Source organism: Clarias gariepinus, chromosome 23 (genome assembly GCF_024256425.1).
Source record: "Clarias gariepinus isolate MV-2021 ecotype Netherlands chromosome 23, CGAR_prim_01v2, whole genome shotgun sequence".
NCBI lineage: Eukaryota > Metazoa > Chordata > Actinopteri > Siluriformes > Clariidae > Clarias > Clarias gariepinus.
Window position 1 is genome coordinate 14,753,245 of NC_071122.1, and position 22,008 is coordinate 14,775,252.

The 22,008-nt window shown below is 39.9% G+C and overlaps 1 protein-coding gene across 1 annotated transcript in view; it reads left to right on the forward strand.

Moving 5' to 3' along the window:
* The first annotated feature begins 2,223 nt into the window (after window positions 1–2,223).
* Window positions 2,224–22,008, forward strand: part of eif4g3a (eukaryotic translation initiation factor 4 gamma, 3a) — a 56,290-nt gene continuing 36,505 nt past the window's right edge. Inside the window, exons 1-4 of the mRNA XM_053483806.1 lie at window positions 2,224–3,074; window positions 15,255–15,324; window positions 18,313–18,450; window positions 20,120–20,212. Of these exons, the coding sequence (XP_053339781.1) occupies window positions 2,950–3,074; window positions 15,255–15,324; window positions 18,313–18,450; window positions 20,120–20,212 (426 nt within the window). The 5' untranslated portion in view covers window positions 2,224–2,949. The remainder of the gene's footprint in view (window positions 3,075–15,254; window positions 15,325–18,312; window positions 18,451–20,119; window positions 20,213–22,008) is intronic.

Sequence of the window (22,008 nt, forward strand, 5' to 3'; positions counted from 1 at the left end):
GAAATAAAAATTTAACCAAACAATTATGCGGACAGAAAGAAATAATTAAAGGCAAATATCCCTTCAGTTCCCCTGGGTTATGCCTTTATGGGAAAGGGATGATGGTATATACCCCATATTATATACAGTACATATGGACAAAGGGAAGAACATGCAAAACTTCACACAGACAGAAGGATCAAAACAAAGACCTTGGATGTGTAAAAAACTTTTCAGGATACAAAGGATTTGTACAGTATGTAAGCTTTTAAATTACATACCAACTCTGGATTGCCTTTCTGTTTCATCATGTGCAGCAGTAAAACACATTGGTGTGGTTATTGACTCCCGTCTTTCATTTGAAGCTCATGTATATGATATTACATGAACAGGCTTCTTTCATATTAGAATATTGCTAAGATAGACAGAATAATGTCACTACATAAGCCAGAAAAAATAGTTTATGATTCTGTTACCTTAAAATTGGATTATTGTAATAATGCCTTACTGTCTGGATTTTCCAGCAGAATGCAGCAGCTAAACTCATTACTAGAACCAGAAGATCGCCAAATCGTCTCTAAGGTATCCACACTGCATTTTCAATGATTATAAAATACTACAGTAGACTAACTTACTCACTCATCGTCTATACTGCTTAATCCTGTACACAGGGTCGCGGGGGCCTGGAGCTTATCCCAGGGGCATGAGGCGGGGTACACCCTGGACAGGGTGCCAATTCATCGTAGGGCACACACACTATGGGCAATTTGGGACGCCAATTAGCCTAATCTGCATGTCTTTGGACTGTGAGAGGAAACCAAGCACAGGTAAAACATGCAAACTCCTTGCACACAGAGGCCAGAATCAAACCTGGATGTATATCAAAAACAGTACGGACTTTAAATATAAATTATTAAATGGTTTCACAGTACACAGTTTCTAATCGAAGTCAGAAATAAATCCAATTGAGATGACATTAAACAGGCCATCCATGCTGTAAAACCCTCTAGTTTGGCTTTATTAAAAAGAATTCTACGACCTGCGCCAATGCCAGCCGGGCAGTCCATACAACCTGTGAGCTTTTTGAACACAATCTCTAAAACGCCCCAGATGCTGGAAAAGAAGGCAATACATTATGATGTCACTCAGTGTCATGTCTCTTAAAATGATGAATAAAATGAAATTTATTAGTCAATTTTTAGTATAAGTTTAATGTATCGCCATGGCTGACCCATTTGAAATATAAAAAATCTCTCCACATATTTAATGCTTGAGATTATACTGGCCCAGTTGGGTGGCAATTGTATAAATCCTGTAGGAGGAGTACATCAAATTCCATCCGGTGCATTTTGTAAAACAACCCAAAATAACTGATCTGTTCAGTAAAGCCCATAACATGTATAGTTAAAGTTGCTCAGCCTAATACAATCTAAATGTGTACCAGGGTTTTGCAGGTACAGTATGCGGTCAAGTGTGTACAAGCAGTGCAACAAAATCTCATGTGAAGGCCCTGTGCCATGCACTGTGTGCTAATTTTCATGACTTTTTGAGCATGTTGGGATGCCCATCATGTCCCGAATGCTAAAAACAAATAAAAAATGAAATTAAAATAAATTCTCAGAACAGTAGGGCCCTTAACACACAATGACAACATCTTCACACACTATGATGTCTCATCTCTGTTGTCATAGTGCTTAGACCCTAAATAAGAGTGGGTTAAAATTCCTCTAAAGTGCAGTGAACGACTCATTGCCAGTTATGGCACATAAGGGTGGCATACCCAGTTATTAGGTTGAGGGGCAACTGCTCTTTCAAATTTTTTTTCCTTAATAATTAAAATTGATCATCATTTAAAAACTGTATTTTGTATTTATGCAGGTTATCTTTGTGTAATATTAAGATTTCTTTGATAATCTTAGTGTGACAAATACGCAAAAGAAATTGAAAAGTGGCAATTAGTTTTTAATGGAACTGTACAGAGAAATTGTCCTCCAGAAAAAAGTAATCCATCTATCTATCTAAATAAGGTTGAGAATAACTGATCTATAGCACACTGTTGTTTGTTTTGGCCTCAACGCTAGATGTCGCTGTATGCACATTATTTGTGAATAATGTTACAAAAGGTTTGAAAGCATTGTATTGTTTATATTTAAATTTGGATCCAGTAGACATTTTTGTAACGGTGCATTGAAACACGTAATCATTGGTAGATTGATTGGGCAGATAGATCGAACAATTCACTGCTTTAAAGTCGATACCCTTTTTTTGTGATGTCCGTGACCGATCACGCCCCTTTTCTTCTCTTCTGCTTGTTTTGGAAATAAAAGCGGAGCTGCTTGACTGTGTGTGTGTGTGTGCGTGCGTGTGGATGTTTTGTCCAAAGCCACTGAGTCGTTTGCAGTCCGGAATGTAACAGATGTAGGCCGAAAGGAACCCGGCTGGACATTTTGTATTGGCATGTGAGGAATCTCTGCAAGCGGAGGCGCCTGAGGTAAAGCCCGAGCGTTTCCGAGTTCTGCCGACATTCCCCGAACCGTCTGTACTACCGGACTGCTCGAGGCGGCCGCTTCACGCCATGTTGAGGTAACTCTCCGAGGTATCGCTTTTAAAAATGAGGTGAAGAAGTAAATAAAAGCAGCCGGGAGATTATTACAAGAAGAGGATTTTATTAGTGAAGATCCAGGGCGGAGGAGAAGCTGGGTGCTTGCTGTACGCCCCCACCACCTAAGGCTTTCGTCCCCATGAAAAGCAGCACGTACAACCCCAAGAAGAAAACCGACTGCACCGAAAATGGCTTTTTTTCGCACCAGTAGTGAGCTAGCGATATTCCTCGGCGTGGAGTTTCTTCCGGCCTGCTAAAGACAAGAGACGTGCCTATGTGCAGTAGATAGCTGCACTCTGTTAGTATTTTAGCCGCGTGTTTGTTTATTTGTTTTCTTTATAAATATACATTTTAAGTTCAACACCGCCATGAGTTCAGCACTGAATGCAGCCAGTGTAACAGCACCGAACCAGCTGAGGGGTCCCCCGGTGTCGGTACCACCGGGAGTTACGGCCGCTCCTCAGCCTCCCACCGTGCCGGTACCGCCACCTCAGTATCCTTTACTAAGCCGGCGTTTGACTCGGCCGCGGCCCGGGAGACAGAGGGAGAGAGAGAGGCGGTGCTGGGTCTGGGTGATGCTAGCTAACTCTCTCAGGGATTCCTCTGTGAAAGGAATTAGCGCGTGAGGTTGGCGCGCGAGGATGCTAATCATAGTTGCTAGTTCAACGGTTGGAATTCCGTTTGAGTAAACCTGGTTATGTATGTATGTACTGTATGTATGTATGTATGTGTGTGTGAGTGAGTGTGTGAGTCAGTCGAGGTTTCTTTTGTGCCGGTTTGCTTACATGTCCTCCTGGCGCTTTTGTTCGTGAAATTTGACAATCCCGGCTTTGTGTGTGTTCGTGTGTGAGAGAGAGAGATAGACACAGGGCAGCTGGGGGGAGCAAACACAGAAACACCCCAGTATCCACGCGTTCGTCATCAAAATCCGCTACGTGCGGCTTTCCTAATGGGTTAATTGTGTAAAATGTGATATCGGTGTAAATAAAGGTTTGCGGGATTCCCCCGCTCTTGGCGCAGGTGTCGCCCGCTCACAGCGCCATTTGAGGCCGATTGTCACGTGACCCGTGCGTATGAAGTCGGTCCACTTCAACCTTTCAAGACATCTGGATTTATTATATGTAAATGAATAGTGGGGGTAGGGGTGGCTCAGGCTGTGGGTTGTCAGTCGTAGGATCAGGGTTCGTGCTCCGCTGCTGGTTGGTTGCCGCTGTTGGGTCCTCTAAACCTCCGCCCACCCCATACTACCCAGCCACTACCCATAGCTAAACGAAAGAGTTGTGTAAAGAAGGGCATCCGGCATAAAACTTGTGCCGAGTTGAATGTGTGGTTCAGGTCCACTGTGGTACTCCCCTTAATAGGAAAAGCCGGAAAAAGAAGTATAAACCGTGTGTGTGTGACAGGATTGTGCATGTCTGTCCCATCTCGAAGCCCAGAAAGGGAAATAGGGGCTTGTAGTTGACATGTGGCCAAACCAATGCAATATCTGAGAGCTATCACAGTCTATGTTCATTCATTCATTTTTTCAGTCATTCATCTTTAAGTTCCAGTTTTATACTGTTCAAAATCACAGTGGGATTTGGACCTTATTGTTGGAACAGTCAGTTGTTTTAGGGTACTGTGTGCATGCAAGCTTGTCCCACTCATTCACAACTAGGGGTGAATTAGAGGAGTCAATTTGCCTGCCAGGGATGTTTTTTATTTTTTATTTTTTGTAGGAGCTGGAAGGACACTGGAAAGGAGACAAGGAGAACATGCAAAGAAACTGCTTTATGCAAACAAATTCATGATCAAACCAGAAACCTCTGCACTGCTGTACCACCATTGCTGTGGTCTGTATAAATTTTAAGGATTCTTTTTCTTTTCTTAGTGTAATGTAAATCCAGGAACTGAAATTAAGCTGATGTTGTCACAATAAGCCAACTCTGCGGGCTTCTACTACTGGAGTTATGTGTAACACCAAAGGTGCAATGCCAATAATGCTTTAGGACATTTTGTGTCCTGTGTTAACATGCAAGGTCTAAGTTGTGTCAGTTAATAGTACATAAAGATCTAGTCACCATATATATGTGAATCTGACCAGAAAATGTATTTAATTAATTCTGATACTGTTCCAGATTTTCAAGGCAGTATTTACATGCTATTATTTTAGGAATTAATACATAGTAAGTATCAAAGGTACCTGCGGCTCCACCCGCGTGCTCGCCTGCAAACTCGCTGACATTCCTCATGCTGCTCCAATGTTTCGGCAGATATATTATTACTTCACAGTATGACACAAAAGGCTGAGACGCTGTCTACTGTTACATTCGATGACCCTGCCAATTGTTACAGAATGTCTCTTTTTTGTATTACAGACGGCTGCGTGAACCCGGGTCAGTTGATTAGATAGTTTTGGTTATTAGAGGGGAAATCCATATCATATAAGGACGTCTATACACTGGATTGAGACTCTCTCTTGTGCTGGTCCACCGGCCAGTGAGTAATTATTTTAGAGCCACACTCTAACTTTGTTTGAGGACTGTTGAGGTTTGCATGTAGTTAATGTTTTGCAGTAATAGTTAGTGACCATAACATTCACATTGTTTTGGTGTATTATATTGTTATATAGATCAGTTCTTGCATAAAAACGAATCTTAAAGCAGGAATGAAGCAGCGTTTTCTTTTTGAGAATCAACAGATCCTTGCGCTAAGTGCCAGTTCAACCCCTTCTTTTTTGTTCTTGGCGGGCTCAAGTTTCTGATGATGTCACATGGTTGTGTAATCGCCAGCATGTTCATTGACACCTTTCATCTTTTCATGCAGATCCACTCATCAGGGATGTTACATTTAGGAGTTTGTAACTGTCCAGCGAACAGAATCCTTGCTTTCTGTAGAGGTTTATATAAATCTTCACCGGCACATGCTTATGATTAGTTGTAACCAACTTGCTGGATCAAGTGGGCAATAGTTTTGTTTCACTGATTTATTCCAGAAAAAGACTTTCTTTACTTGTTTTGCAAGATTTTAGAGAGGTTTTGGTTTTTTTAATTAGTAAACATGTGCATTTTTATATTCTGTGGTTGTATTTAAAAAAAAAAATTGTATGCTCGATTTTTTTCTTTTTTTTTTTTTTTTTTTAAGCATATGAAATGTTTTTTATATATATTTTTTGTCTTGTCTTTGGTAATTCTTAAGATATGTCACTGGATTTAACAAAAAGGTGGTATCATTTAGTACCATCAATGTAGGCACTGACCCAACTGTCCTAGAACTAGTATATCTAGTAAAATAATAACATTTGATTTCCTTTTCTATATGAAAGTTTTCGGGGGGGGATCAGTGATGAAAACTGGTGACTAAAAAAATTATCAGTGCACTGTAGAACTTTTGGACAAGCCTTTTAACAAGGATGTTTATTTTTGTGGCCTGTAATAATATGAAGATTTCCCTTCCCTGGAACTTAGAAGCCTAAACTTATCAAACACCTTCATGATGAACTGGAACACTGACTGCACCTCAAGCCTCCTTGCAAGATGACGGTGTCTAATCACGCTAACGCTCATTTAGCTGAGTGGACACGTCCACACAGTCATTATTTGTAGGATGTGGGATGCTGTGGACCTACTTTGCAAAAATGCAGTTTGATTTCGTAAAGGCAAGCACATACTGTAGGTGCGAGTTGTCCACATACTTTTGGTCGTAAAGTGTATTTTGGTATTACAATTGACCGTGTCAGACATTTTGCCTTTGTTTTGTATCTTAGAAGCAGCATGCACAGTGAATGGGGGGGGGGGGGGGGACCTCTGCACACATGCTAATTCCAAATATTTGCGCTGAATTAATTACTGGAAATCAGCTCATTGTTTTATACTCTTGATTGTTTGAGGATATACGCATGGTTGTTTTTCATTCTCCTGGGAAACAACGCCACTGCTTTTTTTCCTTATTTTCCTCCCTTCTCATTATCTAAGGAGTGAGACCATGTGTTACTCTGATGATGATGATGCAAAGCAGAGCGCTTTTGTCAGTGGGTGTGTGCGCATGTGTGAGCAAGGCAGGGTATTTCTGCTGGTTACCAGAGCGACGACTAGTCCATGCGGCTGCCGCTGCTCTCCTTACACAATAGCGGTGCTGCTTAGCATTCAGAATGTGTGGCTGAGGCTGCGCTTCCCACCACCTCCCAACAAAGGCCCAGGTCAGCCAGAGTCTCGCAGAACTAGCTTTCCCTCTCTCTAGCATACAGTAGTGTTTACAGACATTCTAACATACTTCTGTCAGATTTCCCCAATCCTTCTATGCAACCTCCCCGGTCCCTCTGTCCCCTAACCCTCGCCCTACTCTCTCTCTCTCCCCGCTAGAGAGGTTCTCAATATTTTGACTGTAAATCATTTTTAGTAATAATGTGTTAGTATTGGGTAATTTTATGGGTATTCTTTATCACACTTCCTGAGTAGTCAGGGCTAGTGAGAATGACCAGGATACCTTCTTGAGCATCTGTATACCAAGTTGCAAACCGGCATACAATGCAGTGTTTGCATAAAATAAGTACTTTGCTATAGATGTATTTGCCCTTTTTCTTTTTGTTTCATAACACTTGGAGGACATGTAAATCGTAAGGAGCTACTGTTTGTTTTGTGACTATAGGTAATGTGTCCTCCAATGCTCTCTGTAGCCTCCTCTAATCTCTTCCTATGCATAAGTTTAGACATTGCAAGTCATCTTCTAGTGGGTATCTTTACATTTCTTGTTGCAAGCATAGTTAGGCGTTTTTTTTTGTTGTTGTTTTCTCCTGAGCTTTAGGCTTGGAATTTTTTTTTCAAGATAAAGCAGGGGTCTGTAAGAACCAGACTCGGGCATCCAGTCTCTCAATTTCTTGAAAATCAGAGATGATACTGATGATACAAAGATCTTACATTTGGTTGCAGATTAAAGAAATATATATTTTTAAAGCCTAAATAAAAATTGAGGTGCGTATAAGTACTTTACAGTAGAACTTGGTCGTGATAAATTTTTCTGCTCTGCACACTTCCCATGAAGTTTGTCACCCAAAACATGGGTAGAAGAGAAGAGTGGAAGCGTCTCCCCTTCTCCCTCTACTCTCATCCTACACAGTAACCCCTCCTCCTCTCTTATTTGGGAGGAGGGAGGACTACTGTGTGGGACAACTTTCACATGCTTACACTAACGAAAACTTTGCCTCATCAGAAAAATTAACAAGAAACATCTCAGACACTCGAGTGCGCGCACACACTAAAGGAATCACTGCTGTAAAGTAAAAATAAAACAAATGAACCTCCACTTTACCTTTAAAAATGTGTGTATGTATGTGTGTGAAGGCAAGAGGTGGAGGGAAGGGGCATGGTGTCCAATGATGCGCGCAGACAAAGTGCAGGCTGATACAGAGAGGGAGAGAGAAAATGGATCTTTAACATCTCTAATGAGACTTGCTTTTGCTTTACAACGTGTGGTATAATAACATTGTTATAGTAAACAGTACACACGTGCACGGATGTTGATTATACCTGTAAGAGATGTGCACTAAGACCGAGCAGGGGAGACGATTACCCACAATACCACATCGCAATGGAGAGAAAAACTGTTGGCTCAGTTGTGATCATGTGACGCTCGACGTCAAAACAAGAAGCGCATACATGATACTCAATACTCGTAAACCAAGACTTGTTCGTTTAAAGTAAAAGTTAAAATTCATTAGAATTTAACTCGTCTTGTGGAACTCTGGCAAACCGCGTTACTCGCAATCCAAGGTTCCACTGTACAAAGTAGGTTATTTGAACCAAATTCCACGATCCTCGTTCCATGCAAAAATGCATTCCAAAGTTAAAGAAGCTTCTGCAGTCAGTCCCTATGAGCTAAATTGACTCTGTATCTTTTGAAGCCACTGTGTATTTAGTGCAAGTGTATATTATTGCTCTCGTAAGAAAAAGCCGGTTGTCCAATAAATTTTTTTCAATGATTTATTTCCCCAAAACTAAAGTTTTACATTTGTTCTGTATACACCATAACTTTAAACTAAATCGACTTGGTATCTTTCAGTGTAACTGCGAATGCAATTTGTGGAATCTGGCGTTGATTACTTACTCTGTACTCATGTTCCGGGTGACAAAATTTACAGACCTGCCTGCTTAAAATGTTTAAAGTGATAGATGAGCGTTTTGAGCAAATGGTAAAAAATGCATCTCTAGGTTTACAGAATCTTCTTGGAATCTGGTGCTGATTACTTACACTGTACTCACGTTCTGGGTGACAAACTTTACAGTCGGTGTGCAGAGCAGGAAAATTTATACCGACCAAGACTTGATCAAAGATGATTGATGCAGCAGAACCCCTCGTTGGGAGAAGCACACACTCTGATGAGGCAAGACTATTCTACAGGAAGGGATCCGAGGCCGTCAAAATGGACGCATGCCCAGACCTGCCTGCTTAAAATGTTTAAAGCGATAGAAGAGCGTTTTGAGTGAATGCTTAAATGCATCTCTAGGTTTACAGTCATTTGGAGATGGTGAAAGAACCAGCATTAAACCTTTGTGATTTCCCTTTTGATATGAAACCACTGACGCATTGAGAAAACTGCTGAAGACATCTCGTCACTGAAAAAAGAGCTTGACGGAAGATCATGCACGATCTCTGCAGAACTGTTTATATCTCAGTAATGAATAATGAATTACTTCCTCCACTAGAGACACAGACATCCCTTTGACTCTAAGCTTCCACTGTGTTCCGCTGCATCATGGCAGATTTGCAGCAAATCTACTGTACCTGCAGGGTCACTTGGGGCTAGTGTGTGTTTTACCCCTAAGGCAGTTCTCCAGAGTTCCCTCTGTTTACACTAGGCCAGTTAGGCACTGGCTACAGAACTATGCCGTGACCTATTTAAACCGGGCTCGACCTCACTCTAGCTGTAGGTTTGTAGCATCGCTACATAATCAGCAGAACATATTTGGTGTACAACATGCGCTTGTGACCCCCCGGTGTTTTGTTAGTAAAATGCTGCATCACGATGAAGGTGCATGCTCTGCTTGCTGTCACAGATTCACATCACATTAAGCACTGGATTAGACACACATGATTAGAAAAGGGAGATTAGGATGGTCAGCAAAACATTCACGGGATTTAGAGGTCAGATCTGGAGAGGAAGTGATTAATGGGGTTTCGGGGTTTTTCAACAGCGTCTGGTCCCTCCGGGAAATAACCTCCTTTCTCAAAGGCAGCTGTTACTGACATTAATAACTTGCACAAAGTTTTAGTTTCCGCGTGGAAGCCGTTTACAGAGTGGACTGTTCACTTAACCAAGAAAACTTTTCAGGCATTACCAAAAATTTATTTTATTATAATGGAAAGAGCAATATTTTTTATCATACTGATTAAAAGATCAAGTCAGAAGTAAACAGTCAAAATAAAAGAGAATGTTCAGTGCTTTGGAAGAAAATTTTTTCCCCCCAATTATTTAAGCAGCTTGCCATAAATTTGTGAATGATGTAGTGTTTTATAAGTCTTGAGTGATTTTGTGTAGTTGTGTATAGTTGGTGTGTGTGTTTGACTAAGGTAGGTTGTGTAATATAAAGTTAAATGACTGTGTGTTTGCCTTTTACAAGCTACGTTTAGTTTTGCATCATCTTTGTTGACTAAGGAACTCTCCAGTAGTTCTTTCTCTCTCTCTCTTTCTCTCTCTCTCAAATCTGAATCAAGAGAGGAAAAAAATTCATTCAAAACAAAAGAGACCTGAAGGTGCATCACTTTGCCTGCCAGTCATCTTGTCTCTCAGTTCTTTTGCGGTAGCATTCAGGTCCAGTGCTAGGATTGTACGTTGAAAGATTTATATTACTCTACATTTGAATTTCTAGCAGAAGACACTTTACACTTGACGGTAGCAACTAACAATGTTACAAAAAAACAATTTATTAGAGATGCGGTGAAAAAAATCAATTAAGTGTTTTTATATAAACTTTTTGCACATGAGCAATCAGCGTAGCATCCTGTGCTAATGTGCTAATTAGCTTTGAGCTAATGTTTTTGTAAAGTTTGTTTAGAATTGTAATGGGGGAAAATGGATGGTTGTAAAGTCATGATGCTTATAGAATCGTGGTACTAATTGAATCGGCACCTAATTTAATTAATTAATTTATTGTTAAAAGTTGTTTTTTTATTATTCCTCTGACCCTTGTTTCTTCAGTGTTTAGTCCGATACTACTTCAGCTTATACCTGAAAAGGTCAGAGCCTAAACCTGTGGTTAGAAATGATCTTATTTTGCAAGATCTCTTGTTCATGGAGACATTAGGGAGAAGTTGTTGAAGATTGAGGTATAGTAAGTGTACGTAGCTCCTGAAGCATGACTGTAATCTTGCCTTGCCAATCTGACCACAAAGCTTTTTCATTAAAACATGAAACTCAAGAATGTCACACAGTGCACACCCACAAGCAAGAGCAGTATAAGGGAGTCTCTTAATAATGTGTTTCATTAAAACATTTATTTAGTAGAAAATACTGTAGGGTTGCAAATTTTTCTTGAACGTTAGTCGAATACAGTAAAAGTCGGTAATGATCAATCTATACTTATTACATATATAATGTGAAAAATTTGCTTGCCCTGCCGCCGACGGTCGGTGAAGCGGGCGGCCCTCACCATGTACAGTAACAATAGTCAGTGTCATCATCACCTTTTATGTCATACTGTGAGGTAATAATCTATCTGCCGAAACATGGGGGCAACGCGAGAAGCGGCAACAAGTTGACCGCGCACTCTATTTGCAGATAATGGTAGCACAGTAAGTGGGCGCCAGGTTCTGCATGAGGGTGGAGTCAGAGGTACCCTCTAGTCATTAGTAGTTAATGCAAATCAGACGGGTTTTCCCTCTTAGTTTAAATTGTATTTAAACAGTTCTAGCAGAACAATATTCAGTGTTTTTCCATCCACACATTCAGAAAAGTCCGGCCCCTGCTCAGCTGTGCACATGAGGCTAGCGTGTTTAGAACAGCAGCGATCGGTTTTGGGATGGAGCTCACCGGGACAACATAGATGGCGGAAGTGGCTTGTAAGCAGGCGACTTAATCGGGCATTCATAAAGAGGAACGAAGACTAATGGAGATCAAGCCTTTCAAATAGGTTATTAGCAAGATTGCAAGAAGCCTGTCTAGAAAGCTTATGTTTGATTACAACAGTGTTTTAACGGACAAGTTAAAAGTTGCATCATTTCAATCGCTTAAATTTAATAATGGCAATTATTCAATTAACGATTAATCATTAACATCTGTAGTAGAACAGTATCTCATGGACACTGATATTTTCACATAGTCTTTGCCAACTCTTTGTGGTAGATATCTGGATGAAAATGTTACTCAGCTCTATGGACCTTCTCTCAACCCTATGCTTTTTGTTACCCCTCACCCCTCTCTTTTTCTCTCTCTCTCTCTCTCTCTCTCTCTCTCTCTCTCTCTCTCACTCACACACACTTTTTCACTAGCCCCTCTACCCAGCTGCCACGTAGGCTTTGCAGGATCTGTGCACGTCTGTGGAGTGTGTGCAGACAGGCTTGTACTGAGTACCGAGTGACCTCACACACACACACAAACACTGCAGCTCTTCCTTGCTTCATGAACAGCTGCAACAAAGCTACACTCTGTTTAAGGTGGAAACATAGCAGTGTTGATGGAACTTTAAATGTGTGTCCTTCAAGACGTGTGTCTTTCCTCAAGTCTAGTAAAATCCGCCTTGATGTTTTCTCTTACTCTCTCTCTCTCTCTCTCTCTCTTTGATGCTTCTTTCTCATCCACACCCTCGTTTTGGATGAAATTTGCACTAGCAAGTAGCGAAGTGGCAGAAGCCCAAGAATTTCCTGCAGGAGATCACGAAACGGAGACACGAGTTCAGCAGGAGGGTGGAAAGACATTTGAATTGAGATTTCCTTAATTTCATGTAAATAATTTATGACGCAGTAAAGCTATGAATGCAAATGGCGGGACCTAGTAAAATCTTAAAACTCTCATAAAAATCCTTTGGCACGAGGTGTTTTGACGTCTCCCACAGGGGATTCTCTGTTCGCACCACGTAGACAGGATTTGGCATGCAATTTATGGGCAATTTATAGTTGTGGTTTCATCTTTTCCTGAGTTTTGTGAAAAGTTTGTACGCCCACAATTGACAACAGTAGCAGGCACTTTACATCCACAAGAGAGATACCTGGATCGTGTGATTTTGTTTTTCTTTTTTTTTCTTTTTTTTTCCCCCACTAGTGTTAATGCTGGGTCTTACACATCATTTCCTACCTCTAAGTGTTCACAGTAATAAAACCACAGAAAAATGGCTCCGTCCGCCTGGGGACAAACCTGGCCACCCATACCAGATCGTGTTTGCTTCATGGGAGACTGCAGCTTCTGAAAGGAAGGCTGTATCTAGAGTCTCTGTTCTGCTGTCTTAAGGGTTTAATCTACAATCGGGGCAGTAGCGACTTAAACAGTTAGGACTCTGGGTTACTGGTCGAAAGATCGGAGAGTTCAAGCTCCAGCACCACCAGGTTCCCACTGTTGATGACTTTAGCAAAGCACTTAACCCTGTCTGCTCCAGAGGTGCTGGAACCTGGCTGCCCCTGCACTCTGACTCTCAGTTTTCTAACTGAGATATGTAAGGTACATGTGAGAAATAATTTAATCTTAATCTTTTCCATATAAACTCAACTAGATGAGCTCTTGTACGCACGAGAGGGCAGATAGCGCTTTCAGTACATTTCTATGTAGGTTTGTAAGATAATATTCCATTTTCCTATTCTGTCCCCAAATTAGCCTGATTGCTGCTTTGCTCTAATCTCAGGCAGCAGGTGGTTTTGGTTCATATATGATGCAAAAAGAAAAGATACAAGGAATAAGAGAAATTTCTCAATCATAAAGATGCGTTTAAATCATCTACTAGGTTCCTTGCTGGACTAGTGGCTAGTATGCAGTCCTTTTTATGGAGTTGTGTCCCAGTCAGAGGACGCTCATTAGTGGAAAAGGCATAGGTGCCAAGCCAAGATAAACTGCGCATGGTTGCACCAAGAACCAAGAAGGGTGTGTGCCAGTATCAGCTAAACCAGGATCACCTAGAAAAAAAGCCATAAAAATGTTGACATTCCCTTGATGCCTATGCATCGTGCTGTAGCATTCTTTTGCGTTGTATATGCATGTAATTGTACATGACACCTAGAAAATCAATGTCCTTATGCTGCATTTCAAATACCAATGCAACAGACTTTTTCATCTAAGAGCCAAAGTGTGTTACCCAGAATGCCTGTTGTAATGACAGGAAACCTGTCTGTACTGTATGTAAGGCAGGGACTTGCACCAGTCACATTTAGCTCAGGGTGGATATCCATGAGGACTGGTGTACAGATTCATGCCTTCCTCCTGTCCCCTCACAATAAGCTTGTGATCCTGGAGTCAGGGAAGTGACCCCGATGACCCTGGCTGACTCCTCCCCCCCGGGCCACATATAATTGTGGCAGGGAAGTAATAGACAGAGGGGCAATGTTCCTAAATATACACAAAAACGTTATCACGCATGGCCATATCCTGAATGCCCACTGACAGAAGGCCACATTATCCTTTCTCACACGCACAGCGCACAGTGTCTGTTTGGGTTTCATTTGGCTTTCCTGAATAAGGCGTCACTTCCTGTGCCACAGCCCTTAATCACTTTATTTTAGCCTCATCATGTTTTATGGTTTTAGGTTTTACCCTCCCCACCTCTTTCGCTGTCTTTCTCTTTCATCCCTCACTTCCTCAATCTTGCCTTTATACCTGCTTGTCTTATAGCTTTTTAGCTTTCCTTTTTCTTCCCTTTTTTTATCATCAAGGGTGCTGTTGGCAGGCCGCCAACTAAAAGACTGCTCCAACATGGTGTGTGTGTGTGTGTGTGTGTGTGTGTGTGTGTGTGTGAGAGAGGGGTGGGGGAGGGAGGGAGAGAGATGGAAGAGAAGCTGGATTTCAATGGAAGACCCTAACGATGCCGAGAGAAGGCGGGAGGAAAACTTTCCTTGAAATCATGTGACCCTCCTGTTTCCTTCTAACACAGAGAACTGCTGGTTCTTTCTCTCTCTCTCTCTCTCTCTCTCTCTCTCCTTCTCTCTCTCTTCCTGTTTAATCCACTCCTCTTTTCTTGCAAATGGTATACTTGCGAATGCTTGTTCAAACAGTGATTTGCTTGAGGTACAGAACATGTACTTCCTGCCTGTTAGGATTTCTTTTTTTTTTTTCTTAAATGCACCTGCTACAGATCTGTGTGACATCATCCTGTCATCCCAGACTTGCTGATGTCACGCAGTTTCGGAACACAGTAACCAAAAGATCATGCAAGATTAGATAATAGATGAAGGAATGTGGTGTGTGTGTTTTTTTTTGTTTTTTTTTAAAGATTTGTGGTGTAGTAGAGCTGAAAAAAAGAAAAAGAATTTTAAGAATCCTGGCTTTCTTAAAGAAGTCAAGTTATTTACTCATCATAATAACCAGCACAGACCTTTGACCATCAGTTAAACAGACACTGTTGTGAACATTTTTGTTTTAATGTATTAAATATTTGCTGATGTGTTAATGTTTTGATTGAACTTTTTTTTTTTAAGCATCACTAGACATTGCTCATCTCTTTTATTAAACCTGCAATGAAGTGCTTCTAGAAGTGGTTTTCCTTAATTCTGCATACTCCAGAATTTCCAGAACAGCACTGTCGCTGGACGACCGGATATTCTCAGCCCAACCTAGTGTGGCGGTGTATGGCGTGAGTGGCACACATTTACATTCCATACCTATTTTGTCATACTTTCATTCTTCCCTAGCCAAATATGCTCAAGTCTAAAATTGTTAAAAACAGCACTATATAACCTCATTGTCCCTGATCCTTCTTTCCACTTATCTCTTCGTGTAATCTTCTCATTCAGCCACTAGTTTCAGAGCATGCTCGACTGACATGATCAATAAAGCCAGGCAATAATCAATCAAACATCAAGCTGAAAGGTGTGAGGGTGTGCTTGAATTCTGATTTCTCTTGTAAAAGTGATATAGCGCTGTTTGTCTGTCTGTCTGTCAGTCTGTCTGTCTTCAATGTTACGTTTTAGCACATAAGGCCTACAAAAGGTTTTGATCAGAATATGAAATTTAAAATTTTTTTTAGAAGTTCGGATTACTAGATTGACAGGCTGGATGATTACTACATACGTACAGTGTCAATAGATCATTTGTCTAATTAAAAGAGACAGAAGAAAATCGATTCTATCATAAATAGTCCTGTATCACCTCACTTAAAAAAAAAAAAAAAACTTTTATAATAGAAATGCACCGGTCGATCAGAGGACAGGAATTCACTGTTTTTCACCTTAATCTGCCATGACCTATTATATTGGACACAACTGATTCTTTGCTTCTGAGCGGCGTGACAGAAACACATTTTTATGGCATTACCTTTCTAAATAATTTTGTGCATTAAAAAGCCTCCGATCCGCATTTTTCTTCAAACTCCGAGCAAATTAGTCTCAATCCCACTTATTAAACATGGTTACACCAGCCTCAAAACACAGAATTCTAATTAGTTTTGAAATGTTTGCATTTACATTTAGGCATTTGGCTAATGCTCTTATCTAGAGCGACCTACAAAAAGTGCCTTGAAATTTCCGTCACTCAATAGATACTTACAGTGATTAAGGCATTGGACTACAGTTTGAAAGGTCCCAGGTTCAAACCCCACAACCACCAAGTTGCCACTGTTGTGCCCTTGAGCAAGAACCTTAACCCTCAACTGCTCAGATGTATAATGAGATAATGTAAGTCGCTTTGGATAAGAGCGTCTGACAAATGCCTGAATGTTAATGTAAGAAAGAGATACGCCTTGCGTCATCATTTAAAGATCATCAAAGACTCAGCTGTACAGACATCTAGAGGAAGTTCATTCCACCACCTAGGTGCCAGAACAGAAAAGAGTCTGGATGTATGTCTTCCTCGATCCCTGAGAGATGGAATTAATTCATGCCAAAACATGCCCACGTTAGAACAAAAAGCTTTGTGCATCGTGCTTGCAACCGCTCAACACACCGTCAAGACTTTGGAGGCATACTCTATGAGGCGGTAGAAGTCACACTTTCTGTATAATCCTACAGGTGGTACACTGTAAACTACTCACAGATCGGCATCCCGTGTGGTAGGAGTAAATTCGTGCTGCACGTTTAGCTAAAGAAATTAAAAATTTTTTTGCTTTTGTATTTGCAGTAATTTTGTATTGTTTAAATGCTGCACTTGGTTTTTATATGGTATAAGGAATTTCAGTGTTAAAGCTGTTGAATAAAGCAAAGGTATAAAATCTTATACTTAAACTTTTTCTTAAAACGTTCAAGGTCGTAAAATTGTGACAAAATCGAAAAACGGTAATTAAGATATTTAGAAAATATTGATACATGCAGAATTGCAATATTAATTGAATCGGTACCCAAGTGTTGTGATGTCATGTATTCAGTGGTCACTGGTGATTCCCATAACTACTAATATTAACCAGACAGCTGTCTTTATATTATGAAGCACAACAAAGCATTTTATCTAAGGCTATTGGTTGATTTTAGTGTAATTTCAATATAGCTTTACTAGAGTTTGACAAAATTGCATCTGAAATAATAATCTTGAGTTATGATTATAAACCTCTCAGGCATTAGACCTTTCTGTCAATTTTTATTATGTACTGTATTATTATTTTTTTTTATAGTGTACTTTCACAGGGTAGAAAGAGAGGCTTTTTCTTCTGTCGTCTGGCATCTGCACCAACAGGCTAAGGATGTGACTCTCGGTCTCTTAGCAACATCCAGAAACAAAACATCACACGACATGTGATGGAAAGTAGAAGATAAACAAATGATTTTTAAATTCAGTACGACAGAAAAGCTAGGAGGCTAGGCCTGCACCTGTATTTATTACAAACGCTCCTGCTTTCCTGTTTCTCTATGTTTTTGTCATTCTGTTTCGTTTGTGTCCTTTGCTGTCTTTCTCTCGCTATCTCTCATATTTTTCCAAATCCCAGCTTCCCTGTCAAAACTCCTCCACAACCTACTCTAAAGACTTTTGGAGTTCTACCCCAATACATTGTTTCATAGAAGAGGAGTAGTAACACGTATATTATCGCTGACATCTGTTTCCTGATGCTCTTTGTTTTTTTCCCTTGTTTAATACTCACAACGTGGGCGTGCATTCACAAGTTCTGTGTGCTCATTCAGACATAAAAAGAATGACACCATTGTCTCGACAGTAGTCAGAATAATTGCTGAAACGTTTGCATATTTGAGATATTTGCAGGAATCTTGGACAGCTGTGTGGATTTACATACGGTACAGGATACCAACCCTGGTCCTGGAGTAACCCCATCTGGCATGTATTAATGTTTTCGCCACACCTGATTTAATAATGCCGCTAATAAGCAGACCTTCTGGATTTGAAGATGATGTTAAAGTGCTGGAAAAAACACTTTAACGTATGAGGCTGGGCTTCTCCAGAACCAGGGCCAGGCACCTGTCTGATAGGGGAAACAATGTGTGATTATTGTACGATAAGTCGTGTGTGTGTGTTCTTCTTTTCCTCTTTCTCTTGTACTTCAAATTCCATTGTAGGCTGCTCACTTTTCTTCTGTTCTCCATGTAGCACACTACAAACATAATTAAATGCTGAATTTAATAAAAAATGTCATTCATAAATCTATTTTCTACAGGTTTTTAAAAGTGCTTGTCTGTTGCAGGTCCCAAGGCACCCTGGTCCTCACTACCAAGGACATGATCTAAGCAAAGGCCACGCCCCCTCACCTGCTCTGTCTCAGGTATCGGCCCCTCCCGCCCCCACTTACCGTTACCTTAAGGGCTGGGAACCAGGCGGAACGGTGAGTGTGTCATTATTGTTTTCACTCATCTCAGTAATTTTAGTGCCTAAAAGCTACTGGACATCAGTGATGTCATCAGCTTCATGTCCTCTCTTATGTGTGACATCATCTGTTTTCATAATATTTTGATTCATTATCGCATTGTGAACTGAATACCTGGATTCAGTTAAAGCTACTAGACGTATAATTTAAAAATTTAGCTTGATTTGATTATATAAATCATATACTTGCCATACTCTGAAACTTTGTTTTATTATGTGTCCTTTATTGTAGTTTAGTTTTTGTTTGTTGAGTTTAAAAAAACAATGCAGTGACTTTTATAGCTGTCTGTGTGTTCGCTTTGCTGATGTTTCTACAGAAAGTAATGGTTTCTCAGTCTGAGGGGTTGAAACCCCACCTACTAGATTCTCAGAGCTGACATTGTGTAATTAGCACAATTACTGTAATTTCAGGATGATATGAATGCACTCAGAACTTGCTGAGAAATTTCCCACCATTCTGTTAAAACAATGAAATGTCTCGCATCTTCGGTGTCATAACATTTAAGTTGACTTTTTACATCTACACCCGTGTGTCAGCACACTGTTTTTTTTACTTTGAGTGGTAACCTTGATGTGGTAATACTTTACTGTTTTAATCCAGAACAGCTGGTAACTCTAAATGAACTTCTGCTCTGCACTTAAGTTTTGGTTTTGTTTTCCTCTGATGGTCTTCATGAGAGCCAGTTTCATCATGGCGCATTATGGGTTTTGCAAATGCACTTGACACAATACTGTTCTTGCAAGAACTTTTCCAGAATGGCTGACCTCTGTATCTTAAAATACCAATTGACTGTTCAATATGTGTTATTTCATAGTTTTAAAATACCCAGTATTGTTGTAGAATGTATAAAATAAACAAAACAAAAACAAAGAAATTTGCAGATGATCCCTAACTTTTGAGCGGTAGTGTATATGTATTATATAATTTCCACCCTGTGTTAATATCAGACTCAAAAAAAAAAAAAAAAACTGAATAACCTAAACCTTGTGGTATGTGCGGATCAGATGGTCCTCTGTGGCGACTCCAACAACAGCAGCCGAGTGACCAACAACAAGTAAAAATGGCTTGTCTACGCTTTTGCTGCCCTTAAGTTGGACTTAAAATGAAACCTATAGCAACTAATTTAAATGAATCATAAGATTTAATCTGGGTCTTTTTTTTTTATTATTTATACATGTTTTATGGAGATTTTTGGTGAATAATTGTTTTTAGAACGAACAGTTGCATGTAAGAATGTGGGATAATGGGATTGTAGATCTTTCACCGTCTCCGTGGTCATGTGTCTTTGCCGCAAGGAACACTGCCAGTTAATAATAGTTTTCAACTGCTTCTGCTTTAACAATCAAACTACCCACCCACAGCACACGCAAGTGATGATGATAGAGACAGGTTCACGGCCATGGTTCGCTTAGTTTTATTTTTGCAGTTAATCATCTCAGCAAATTCACATGGATATAGATAAGATGTCCCTGACCATGAGGATTATAGCCACATGTCCTATATTAATTTCTTTTTAAAAAATCTTATATATCTGCTTTCCCTTTGAGTTCTCCTACTTAAATGTTTTTTCTCTTGTGCTGTCTGTACATCTTTTTGTCTAAATCGCACCCTGTCTCTGTGTCTCCAGCCCTCCTTCAACCACACACAGAATCCTGGCTCTGCCTCCCTAATATATTCTCCACAGACACAGCCAGTGAATGTACAGCCTTCCAGTCGGCCCGTAAGTACAGCTAAAAAAAAAATTTTTTTTTTATATATTTTTTTAAAAAGCGCATAATCTGGACGTATTCCTCAATCCGGGTTTCTGAAGTAATGCTACTGTAGTCTAATGTCTCATGGGTGTTGTGTATTAGGATAAAATATGGATAGGGGATTATCTACAGGAGAATGCAGGTCTAAATACTATATTAACCATATACAAAAATATAATAATTTATTGCGTCAGATTCCACAAACCACTTTTAGAGACACATTTTAAGCAGACTTGTGTAATTAGGCTGTCTTTTGATTTAACAAACATTCATGGTCTAGTTTTACACCCAAATCAGTTTGCTTTAGCACTGTAGTAGTGTTTGCTTTGGTTGCAAGCAGTCTTGCTATTGTGTTAAACAATGAAATCAGCTTTTTTCTTTGTTTTTGACATGGTACCTTTTTTGCTATATATTATACAATTTGATCAAAAGTATGTGAACACCAGACCGTATCACCCATCCTCAAACAGTTTTCAAAAATCTGGAAGCAAACAATTTGATAGAATTGTAGAGTCTTTTTATGCTTTAGAATTAAAGGTTTCCCTTCACCAGAACTGCAAGGCTTCAACCTGTTCCAGCAAGCATTTTGAACTCTGTGATTAACACACACTTCCTGGAAGCCACACCCCCATCCCTATACACTTTCACTTTCTGTCATAGCAAATGAGAAGAAAGCTTTGAGTTCATTAATATGAAATTATATCATACCATACCAAGTATATATATACTGTGTGGTGTGTGTGTGTGTGTGTGTGTGTGTGTGTATATATATATATATATATATATATATATATATATATATATATATATATATATACACACACACACACACACATGGGGGCTAAGACTTTTGCACAGTACTGTGTGTGTGCGTGCGTGCGTGTGCGTGCGTGTGTGTGTGTATACACACACACACAGTACTGTGCAAAAGTCTTAGCCCCCATAATATGTGTCGTACTAATTTTGTTATACATGTTTATCATGTCTGCATAATTATATATAAAATCATTCAGTATTTTCATATATAACTTAAAAATTAAGTACTTATAGTACTGTGCAAAAGTCTTGGGCACATACAAAAATATGGCGTAAGTAAAAGATGCTTTTGAAAACATTACTGCATAAAAGAAACTTCTATAAAGAGTAATAAAATAGTCAATATTTGGAGTGAAAACTCATTGCTTAAAATCAGGAGTTTTAGACACAGATTTGTGCAGTTTTATTAAAAAGAAAAACAGCTGTTAGGTTTTACTGAGAATATGAGTTGGCTTTTTGGTTTCCATCTGAAAAGTGGTCTATATTATTTATATATACCTGTACATGCCCACAGACATGCAGTGTATACACTCACCTAAAGGATTATTAGGTGAACTCATTGTCATATTCAAGAAATCAATTTGAAATGATTCGAGCTTTGTGACATGGTGCATTATCCTGCTGGAAGTAGCCATCAGAGGATGGGTACATGGTGGTCATAAAGGGATGGACATAGTCAGAAACAATGCTCAGGTAGCCTGTTGCATTTAAACAATGCCCAATTGGCACTAAGGGGCCTAAAGTGTGCCAAGAAAACATCCCCCACACCATTACACCACCAGCCTGCACAGTGGTAACAAGGCATGATGGATCCATGTTCTTATTCTGTTTACACCAAATTCTGACTCTACCATCTCAACATAAATCGAGACTCATCAGACCAGGCAACATTTTTCCAGTCTTCAACTGTCCAATTTTGGTGATCTTGTGCAAATTGTAGCGTCTTTTT